The sequence below is a fragment of the Pituophis catenifer genome, unplaced genomic scaffold (genome assembly GCF_029215685.1).
Source record: "Pituophis catenifer annectens isolate HBS135680 unplaced genomic scaffold, rPitCat1.0.hap2 SCAF_1, whole genome shotgun sequence".
NCBI classification, from domain to species: Eukaryota; Metazoa; Chordata; class Lepidosauria; order Squamata; family Colubridae; genus Pituophis; species Pituophis catenifer.
This window is the reverse complement of record NW_027256881.1, coordinates 66932042-66943392: the sequence shown is the minus strand read 5'-3', so window position 1 is coordinate 66943392 and position 11351 is coordinate 66932042. Positions and strand designations below refer to the sequence as shown.

At 37.2% G+C, this 11351-nt stretch overlaps 1 protein-coding gene across 1 annotated transcript in view; it reads left to right on the top strand.

The window, feature by feature from the left end:
- Nucleotides 1–3709: 3709 nt before the first annotated feature.
- The window catches only part of WDR64 (WD repeat domain 64), a 59694-nt gene continuing 52052 nt past the window's right edge, over nt 3710–11351 (top strand). Inside the window, exons 1-3 of the mRNA XM_070950648.1 lie at nt 3710–3860; nt 4975–5105; nt 9597–9699. Coding sequence (XP_070806749.1) covers nt 3710–3860; nt 4975–5105; nt 9597–9699 — 385 coding nt within the window. The remainder of the gene's footprint in view (nt 3861–4974; nt 5106–9596; nt 9700–11351) is intronic.

Below are 11351 nucleotides of genomic sequence, written 5' to 3'. Positions count from 1 at the left end.
TCCATATTTATTTATCTTTTTAAAAAAAATAATCCTTAATAAATACAGATATAATTACCTAGTTCCAATTTTTGCTAAGCGGCACATTTCCATGTAAACGAACATTGGATTTGGGTTTAAAGAATCAATTTCCTTGAAAGCTGCAGTGTGTGTGCTTTTCTGCCTGTTCTCATAGCAGGAATCAGGATTAATTTATACTTATTTTTATTTTGTGGAGCTCCATGTCACAGACTTTCTGAATGTCATCTTTGAAGCTCTGACCGTCAGGGCTTCAAAGGTGATATTCATAATTTCTGTGACATGGAGCTCCACAAAATAAACAGTAAGAAAAACACAGCACAAAATATTTGATGTAAAAAAACATACTCTTGAAACACTTGTTAGTATCTGTGCTTTGTAAAATATTCCATGCTTTACAATTGTTCAGTGGCTGAAACATTCTTAACACAGAATATAGATTAACTGGTTTCTTACAGGACAGATGGATGATTTAGAAAACAAACCACTTTTAACTGCATTAGCCCTTTACATTAGCCCTTTCTAAAGGCTGCATTGTACTTCATTATCTGTCACATAAACCATGTTGGTAGGTTGTTGTTGTTTTTTTAATTTGTCTCACACATTTATTCTTGGCTAAAGTTGGAACACTGTTAAGTATATGCATCATAAGTGCTACAAATTCTCAATAGAATTAAAGCCCACTGATTTCATTGAAACCCTCTTGTAGATAAATGGCTACAGCAGTAGTCCATGAGTTATCGGTAGATCCTGCCTGCAGGTTGGATGTTATTATTGGGGAGAATTGAAACTCAAAACCTCATTGTTCCCTTGGATACAAGAAGGAAAGAAATCAAAGCATTTTGAATAGACTTGAAGACTATTCTATTCGTTCTCTCTATTGAACACTCTCAAGAAGGAAGTCTATTTGTGCCAGTATTTTGAACTGTTTGCTTGCAGAGCACTTTTGAAATTAGACCGAGGGTTGAATGAACTTCTTGGATGATGGATTTTCACCCCTAACTCTAATTATTCTGAATTTGTAGTGCCAAAGCTCTGGAAGACATATTTGCTTTTGTGCTATATTTCTTTCAACTTAATAACCATTGTGGAAACTACCTATTAGTTGGGAGAGAAAAGAGATACCAGTATTTTTCCCCCAATTGGGTACATTTTTAAACTGAAGAGGAATCATTATGGCATGTGAAATGTCAACAATAGAACTCCACTTAATATTTGGACTGTCACATTACAAATCAGGAAATCCTTTTACACAGCTTTTAGTATAAATCATTCGGCTTAGCATTAAAAGTATAGTCCCATCAGCTAGATCAATAGCAATAGCACTTAGACTTGTATACCGCTTCACAGTGCTTTACAGCCCTCTATAAGTGGTTTACAGAGTCACCCTGTTGCCCCCAACAATCTCGGTCCTCATTTTACCAACCTCGGAAGGATGGAAAGCTGAGCATAGTACATATACTGTATGAAAGACTCTGAAACTAGTTGAAATGCACATACATACAAATGCTAACATACATTTCCCATGTTTAAATGAGCAGCAGTAAAATTTGTGAATAAATATTATAGAGCAACCTTGTCCAGTCTGGTGACCTTAATACATGGGTACCTGAAAGGGATAGAAGGAAGGGAAAATGACGTGTACGATGACTATATCATGATGATACATAATCTGTGTCATTTGTACAATGCCATTGCATAATAATTTAGTATCATTGCAATTGTTCTTTCAAAGGTGACAAGAAGGTCTGAAACCACTAATTAATACACCCATATGCTGCAAGACCATGAGATGATATGACCTATATCAGAGGTGTCAAACTCAAGGCAGGTGCTTAGATCTGGCCTGCAGGGCCACCTTGGAAACAGCAAAAGACCGGCCCACAGTGCCTCTGCCAGCAAAAACGGAGCTGGCAGAGGGTTGCAGGAAGCTGTTGCAGCCGAAAACAAAGCTCCATTTCTGCTGGCAGAGGGTTGCAGGAGGCCATTGCAGCTGAAAATGGAGCTCGCGAGGACCACAGGCAGCACTCCTGAGCTCTGTTTTTGCTGGCAAAGTGGTCAGGCCACCACAGGCGCCCCCGACACGAGTGACATCGAGTTGGCCACGCTCCCCCTGCCCCAAGATCAAACACAACCCTGATGCGGCCCTCAATGAAATCGAGTTTGTTTTATCAAAATTATTTCATTTTCCCCCTTTTAATTGTTAGAATGACACTGCAAGTTGTGAGAGCTCTGACTTTATTTATAAAGATCAGGGTTCAGAGAAGAAAACTAGGTGAGATGCTCCATGGAAGATAAAGGGGAGACCACAACTTCAAAGCAGTTGTATAAGACAAGAGGTGTGAACAAGGCTTGTAGGTCTTGTGGATTTCCGGAGAAGAAAGTTTGAAACTCAAGCATTTCATTCTATGGGTTCTTATCACTTTGTAAGATTTCCTTCGAAGATATAAATTATTATTATGAGAAGATACATTGTGGTTCACCATTAGTCTCTACAATACAACCAGCATGTACTTAACAGTACTCACCAAATCTAATCTTCCTCATTGAAACTGATTGGAGTTACAGTAAATGCATGACTGCTCTCCTCTAAATCTTTCCACCAAATCATTATTTACTTGCTTAGGATTAGAGGAAAAATATTTATAAGATTTGACTGAGCACAGTGGTTGACCATCAACTGACTCTTGGATGCTTATAGAGGAACTATGGGGCAACCATGGTTGGTGAACACAAAAACCTTGGTCCACATGTTGCACAAAGCAATAGTTTTGTTTATAATTTGTGGATTATTCAGAAAACTGTGGTTGAGTTCACCAACTGCATAAACTCTGATATGCAAACCACAATGCCTAGGTTTGGGTAATATACTAAGTCAAAATAAAGTCAGCTACATTATGTTTGTTAGCACAACATAACAGTGGTTAATTAAACCATTATTTTCAACACCCTGTTTTCTCAGTTTCCCTGGCTATTGGTCATGCTGGTTGATGATAGTAGTATGCAACTCATCTGGAGGATATTAGTTTGTGGAAAACTATGAAAACAAGACACTTTCTTTTATTTCTACCTCTGCAGCATTATATTAGTTTTCCTTGAGCTGAGGAATTTGCAATTCCCAGTATTGCCAACCAGCACAGCCAAAGGCTATTCTGATGGAAAGCTATTACCCCAATATATCTGAAAGTGAAGCCACTGGGAAACATTGTACTATAGTAAATTATTTTATTCAATCTATAGTACCTTGGCTTTCTTTATTTTCGTTGCATTTTAGCAAATTGTCTACAGCTGCATTACAAACAAGGATTTTATCCCTTTGCAATTGCTGAAATAAAATTAAATAAATTTTTACACGATATTTTCCCTTAAATTGCCAATTTGCCTTTTGAATTTACTATGACTCATCTTTGATCTGAAGGTAAACTCCCTTATGGGCATCAGCTTGCCAGTTTGGTTTGTGATCTAGATTGGCCAATAGACCAATGAAACTGAGGGAGGAGTTGTGACATCAGGTATTTGATGGCCCATTGACTCAACAGTTACTGCACTTATCATTTTTCCAGTCACCAAAGCAATACTTAAGATCTGTAGGGGGCATTTCCACAAATGTTATTATTAGGAATAAGAACAGAAGAAAATAATCTGATTGGCAAAAGAGCTTCTCTGCGTTTCGTCTATCTCAGTAGCTGTGATGTCCAGAAGAAAGATTCACAAAGATGATCTACTTGACCAACCAGATGGAGTCTTCTTTAAAAGATCCTTGCAACTGTTTCAGCAATTGGTTGACAAAACAGTGGCTCGGAAAAGGGCGGAAAGATTAGGTCTGCTTGTAAAGGATTCTGGTAAGGAAGTACTTCATTTGATATACTGTTCTCTGATTTACGTATCTACTTTTTTATTAGCTCTTTTTTGGATGGCTGAAGAAGGCAAAATACAATTACAGACAGGTGGATGGTGGCAAATAAAATATAACTATGCAGCATTGTACTCAAGTTGTTAAGTCCAGAGCCCCATGAATAGAACATTAATAGGACAGCAGTATGACTAATAAAGTACTGTATAGTATGGCACTTGACATGGATATGTATGCAAACCCTTATAAAATAAGAGAATTGAACAGAGGGTCATAAATCCTTGGGAATAGGAAATTCCATCAGGATGGATTGCTACAGAATTACCTGAGGTTTAATGCTGATCTTAAAGCATAGCAAATTCATTGGGGGTGACAACAAAAACCTTTCAGCAGTGTTGAATGGAATTTTTACAATTTCCCTCTTTTTCTGTGACATATATGGGGACCCTAAACACTTCTTAAAGAGACTAGTATATAATTTTTAATTATACACTCCAAAGGCAAAGGTTTCTTACTATACATTTTCAGAATTTTCAAGATTTTTAATAGCAGCGTATGTTGATAAGATTTTGGGGTTAAAATGAAAATAAAAGATTAATAGTGGATTTCTACACAAGATAGGATAGGATAGGATAGGATAGGATAGGATAGGATAGAATAGAATAGAATAGAATAGAATAGAATAGAATAGAATAGAATAGAATAGAATAGAATAGAATTTTATTGGCCAAGTGTGATGGACACACAAGAAATTTGTCTTGGTGCATATGCTCTTAGTGTACATAAAAGAAAAGATACGTTCATCAAGAATCATAAGGTACAACACTTAACGATAGTCATAGGGTACAAATAAGCAATCAGGAAACAATATCAATATAAATCGTAAGAATACAAGCAACAAAGTTACAGTCATACAGTCATAAGTGGAAGGAGGTGGGAACGATGAAAAGATTAATAGTAGTGCAGACTTAGTAAATAGTTTGACTGTGTTGAGGGAATTATTTGTTTAGCAGAGTGATGGTGATGATAAAAGAAATTTTAAAAATGATATGCTAGCCTCTGTGGTTATATTCTGTAAGTGCCTTATTTTGTTTTCATTGCAGAAGAAATGGATTATGACAAATTCTTTGATGCAGTAAAGAGTCTTTTTGGCCCAGATGTGAAAGCCCAAGATGTTAAAACTTTCTATAGGAAGATTAGCAACAACCCAGATGGGCGGACAGAATGGTGTGAAGTAAGAGTTAATTTTCTTTTGATAAATCATCTTTTTCTGACAATCAATGTCATACCTGACCGATCAGCAAAAATATAGAAAGCCAGAAAGAACAGGGAACAAGGTAGAGAGAGGCATGGGTAGCATAGTAAAGGTTAGAAGTTTCACTTTAAAAAAGGAGAAGGTGGAAGGATAAAGCCACAATGGCCTGGAAAGGCTTTTCTAAGTGAGAGGAAAAGAAAGAAAGAGAAACTCAAACTGGAGGAGTCTGCCCTAGTAAAAGAAACAGGAAATGTTTATTCTAAATGTTTTGATTAGCGATATGCTAAAGTTTTGAATTCAGGCTCTCAAATTGGAAACATCCTGTTTCAAATGCAAAACAGCTTTTCACACCAAGACTGTCCTGTTTCATACTTTGAAATCTGAGTGATTTAGATTTGCTTCATTTTACAGTAAATGTGGAACAGCTTTTAGGCTGCTTCACATTAAAAAAAGAAAACCCTAATCCTCAATACTATAGTTTGATAGTCTGTCCATCTAGATTACCCTATAGCTAAAATTCACTGCTCCCAAGGTGAAAAATGATGCCTTTTGCAAATTTAATGTACATCTTCAGCAAAGAGATAGTCATTCCTTTGATCATTGCATGGAAATGAACTCCAAATTGTTCTAGTCAGCTTCTGCCAAGGAAACAAGCAAAACATCTGAAATCAATTATCAAGGGAGTTTTACTTTAAAGACTCCTAAATCAACTCATCTGGAACTAATCCTGTTTATATCCTCTTTTGCTTATTTTCCTTTTATTTCAGCAGCAAAACAAATACACAGAGACTCAGGCCACTTCCTATACTATCCAACAATGCTGAAGTCATCTAAATAATGTAATGATGTCAGAATAAGCCCAACTGCATTGCTTCAGTAGGATATGTACTGCATCTTATTCAATGAATCCATAGATCAGCAATATTTATACAGTACTATAAGAATCTTCTGCTAGTAAAAGTTTTCTTCTACTTTCTTATGGATTATGTTTTTTAGGCCCACATCTGTGGTACCCAACTAATGTTACTGTTACTGGTTTATCAAACCTGCAGATGTTGATCCCAATCAAATCTTGATTCATTGATAAAGCTTGTTCCATAGAATTATTATTTTTGGTTACACTGTCATCTTTTGAGAAGGTCTTATGCCTTCAACTGTCTGATGAGTGGACTATGATATGGTAGAGCAGGCAGTGATTTGAGCTGATAGCAGAAAATTGAAGCACTTACAGTTTTGCTAACAGTACAATTTAGGCCATTTCTTGCAGGGTGGTTGAAGTAACTGCTATTGAAACATCAGCTGAAAATATTTGCACTGGTGAGGCTATTCATTTTTAACTGTTGGTTTTAATAAATAAACAAAATGGATGTAGCTTTTTGATCAAGTATTTTTTCTCAAAGTAAATCTGAAGTGAATTTTACACAAAAATAGGCGGTACAATAAATACACTATAAAAAAAAGAGTTCAGCATAATTTAAAATAAGACCTAACACTTATGAAAAGAAATTTCACCCCAGACATAGTATAGGTAGTCCTCGAGTTAGAACAGTTCATTTAATGACCATTCAAAGTTACAATAGCATTGAAAAAAGTGACTTATGACCATTTTTCATAGTTACAACATTTGTAGCAGCCCGATGATCATGTGATCAAAATTCAGATGCTTGGCAACTGGTTCATATACTTATGACCTTTGCTGTGTCCCAAAGTCATGTGATCATCTTTGGCAACCTTTTGATAACCAAAGTCAATGGGGAAGCCAAATTTACTTAACAACCGGGTTACTAACATCAATTGCAGTGATTCACTTAACAACTGTGGCAAGAAAGATCGTAAAATGGGGCAAAACTCACTTAAAAAATGTTTCACTTAATAACAACATAAATTTTGGGCTCAATTGTGGTTGTAAGTCGAGGACTACCTGTATTCATGACATTCTGTAGTGTTCTTTTGAGGTTCTGTATTGGCCAGTTCACTTCTTTCAGTCAGTTCTCTTTACTCTTATAGTCTGAGATCTTCAAATATGGTTAGAGATTGAAGCTGCTATTTCTGGTTTAGAAAACCATTTAGACAATCATGGGTGTTCTCTACGACCAAGATTTGGAAAAAAAACTAAGTGTGCATTCCAGTGGTGGGTTTTAAACTTTTTTACTACCAGTTATGTGGGTGTGGCTTGGTGGGCGTGGCTTGGCTTGGTAGGCATGGCAGGGGAAAGATACTGCAAAATCCCCATTTCCTCCCAATCAGTTGGGACTTGGGAGGCAGAAAATAGATGGGGGCGGGGCCAGTCAGAATTTTTACTACCGGTACTCTGAACTACTCAAAATTTCTGCTCCCGGTTCTCCAGAACTGGTCAGAAGCTGCTGAAACCCACCACTGGTGCATTCTGACATCACAGCATTCCTCCAACCTTTCATATTTGCAATCCAAATTCAAGTCATGGAATTTGTATCGTGGCATTACAATATATTTTCCTCTACTGACATAAGGCTGCATAAGAATGAAAGTCATTTTGGATTGGTAGAATACAAATATTAAAGAAATGCTGTTGGCTTTTATATTTGGCTTTGATATAAGACATTGAAGCATTCTCAAATGCCTGGCAAAATTGCTGGATGGGGTTAAGAACATACTTTTTGTGATTATTTTGTTGCCATGGAAGTCAAGGGTACAAGAATAAGATGGTACTAAAAATAAAAACAGTCTGGCATTTCCACTGTTCTGTCTTGCATTAGTAACATTTATTAGTGCATTAATAATATTTAGATGTGATACGTATAAAATGTGTTATAATAGCTATTAAGTGAAAGCTCTGGTGTTTTTATTTTTCACTTTTCTATGTACTGCAGCATGTTGATATATTTATAATTGTTTATAAAACTGTACAATGAAAATATTTTACTTTTTAGAATGAATTGTGCTGTTAATAGAATTTTGGAATCTTTCTATGAATTTTGCCATTCCTTTAATATAAGAGCACAATTCTTCATATAATACCAGGATTAGCATAATTCTGGTCTGATTATCTATCTATCTATCTATCTATCTATCTATCTATCTATCTATCTATCATCTATCATCTATCTATCATCTTTAGGATTGTTAATGTATTGATTGAAAGCAATGAGACTGCATAATAGATTTGCTATTGAATGCTAATCTTCCACAAACATTAGCTTTCAAGCAAAATTGTTTCTTGGTTTAATTCAAATGTCATTTTAACCCATACATGGGAACAAGATGCATACTATAATAAAGATAAAGCACACAACACTTTGTACAAATGCGATGTGCTTTATTCATAAGTCAAGACAGTGTTTATGATTTTTCCCTTCCCAGGTTTTATTTAACACCAGATAACTTGTGAGCCACTGGGTTATTGTTTCAGAGATATATCCTTACCTAAACAGAGAAACAGAATGTCCACAGCCAGGCAAAAAATGCAGCTGGAGTGGGAGTGACTTCCGATTTCTTACCAGCTTCCCCGGTAGTAAAAATGCTTTAAAAAAAGTAAAAAAAAAAAGGCTCTGACAATCACAGCTGTGGTGCACGATCATCAGAGCCTTTTTTTTTTTTTACTTTTAAAAGCATTTTTTTTACAACCTGTTCGCTTTTAAAAGTAAAAAAAAGGCTCTGAAGATCATGCACCTCAGCTGATCTACTTACCCCATGCCAGTGGTGAATTGCTCCCGGTTCGCACCAGTTTGCAAGAACCGGTAGTAAAAATTTGTAGTCGTTCCGAGAACCGGTAATAACATTGGCTGGCCATGCCCCCAAACTGGTCCCGACCCAGTTGCCGCTCACTTACCCTGCCCACCTCATCAGAGGCTTTTTTTTTTTTTTACTTTTAAAAGCATTTTTTCTACAACCTCTTTGGCCGAAAAAATGCTTTTAAAGTAAAAAAAAAAAGCCTCTGATGATCCTGCAGCTCAGCCGGGAACGTCAGAGGCTTTTCAAAGCATTTTTTCTACAACCTCTTCAGCCGAAGAGGTGGTTAAAAAATGTTTTGAAAAGCCTCTGACGATCCCAGCTGAGTTGCCTGATCGTCAGAGGCTTTTCAAAGCATTGTTTTCTGCAACCTCTTAAGGTTGTAGAAAAAAATGCTTTTAAAAGATTAAAAAAAAAAGTTGGCCATGCCCACCCAGTCACATTACCCCCCACCAAGCCATGCCCACAAAATAAGCCACACCCACAGAACCGGTAGTAAAAAAATTTAGAACCCACCCCTGCCCCATGCCTCCTTTTGGCGTGCACTGCACACGCATGCACCTCGCATTTGGTGCGTGGTGGGTATTGTGCATGCGTGCGCACAGCGCTCATTTGACGCACAATGCACATGCGCAGCCAGGAACCGGTAATAAACCGGTTTAGATTTCACCATTGTATACAATTTATAATACCCACATGCAAATATTTATTTTTTCATGACTATTTAAATTTTCATATCATACATTTTTGGGTTTCATTTAGATCTTTGGATACTACATAGTGGAAGGTGATATTCTTGCTGCCCAGCTTGATGAAGAAAATATGGTTTTCCTGGTATCCAAAAAGCAACGGATTGCAAAAGCAGGTTTGGTTTTCAATGTTCCATCCCCAAATAAAAGTTCAGCCTCATTTATTAATATAAGCAAAACAATGTATGCATGGTTTAGTTACATTGGTTAAACATATTTTCCACATTATTATATGTTGTGTAATATATATTTTCTTTAATCACATTTTCTCATTGCTGTCTTATTTGTCATAGATACATGTGAACTGATTTATGCTTAACAGACATTTTTCTAAGAAGGTACCCACTAAGTAATCACAGTTCTTGTTCATTCTTGGTATCCCATATAGCTCAATCCAGTGGTGGGTTCTACTTACGTTTGCTACCGGTTCGCAACGGGATCGCGCGCGCTGGCTTCGCTCGCGCATGCGCCTTGCTTCTGCACATGTGCAGAAACTTCTCCGCATGCACAGATCACTGATGATGACATCCGTGGCGGTGGACGGGGCCTCCCGCCGGTTTTACTACCAGTTCTTGCAAACTGGTCCGAACCAGGGGCAACCCACCACCGGCTCAATCTCTTTTTCAGTCCATTCCCATCCATTCATGTCACCTAACAACATCACATTCATTCATGCTACGTCTTGCAGCAATCATCATCCTACGAATTTCTACTTTCTCTATGTTGTTGTTGTTCAGTCGCTGAGTCATATCTAACTATTTGTGATCCCATGGACCATAGCATGCCAAGCCCCCTGTCCTCCATTGTCTCCTGGAGTTTGCCCAAATTCATGTTCATTGTGTCAATGAACATCTCATCCTCTGCTGTCCCGTTCTTCTTTTGTCTTTCCCAACATAAAGGTCTTTTCCAGTGAATCCTGTCTTCTCATTAGGTGGCCAAAGTATTTGAGCTCCAGCTTCAGTATCTGTCTTTCCAAAGAGCAGTCAGGTTGATTTCCTTTAGGATTGATTTGATCTTGCAGTGTAAGAGGCTCTAAAGAGTCTTCTACTACAATTTGAAAATATCAGTTCTTCGGCGCTCAGCCTTCCTTATAGTCCAACTCTCGCAGTAATACATTACTACTGAGAAAACCATTGTTTTGACTATACAGACCTTTGTCAACAAACTGATGTCTCTGTGGGTTCTAGTCTAGGTTTACCATTGCTTTCCTCCCAAATAGCAAGCATCTTTTAATTTTATGGCTGCAATAACCATCTGCAGTTACCATGGATCCCAAAAAAAATAAAATCTGTCACTGCTTCCATTTCTTCCCCTTCTATTTACCAGGAAGTGATGGGACCAGATGCCAAGAACTTAATTTTTTTTTTAATGTTAAGTTTCAAGCCAATTTTTGCACTCTCCTCTTTAGTTCCTCTTCACTTTCTGCCATTAGGGTTGTATTGTCTGCATATCTGAGGTTGTTGATATTTCTCTTGTCAATTTTAATTCCAACTTCTGATTCATCCCGTCCAGCATTTTGCATCCTATATTCTGCATATAGGTTAAATAAACAGGGAAACAATATACAGCCTATTTTGAACCAGTCAGTTGTTCCATGTCCAGCAATGTTTCTTTGTTTCTTGACCCACATATAGGTTTCTTAAGAGACAGGTAAGGTGTTCCTGTACTCCCATCTCTTAAAGAACTTTCCAGTTTCTTGTGATCCATGCAATCAAGGAAAACCCTTGGTTCATATTTGCATCAGCGTAAATTAGGGATCAGCAAGCTC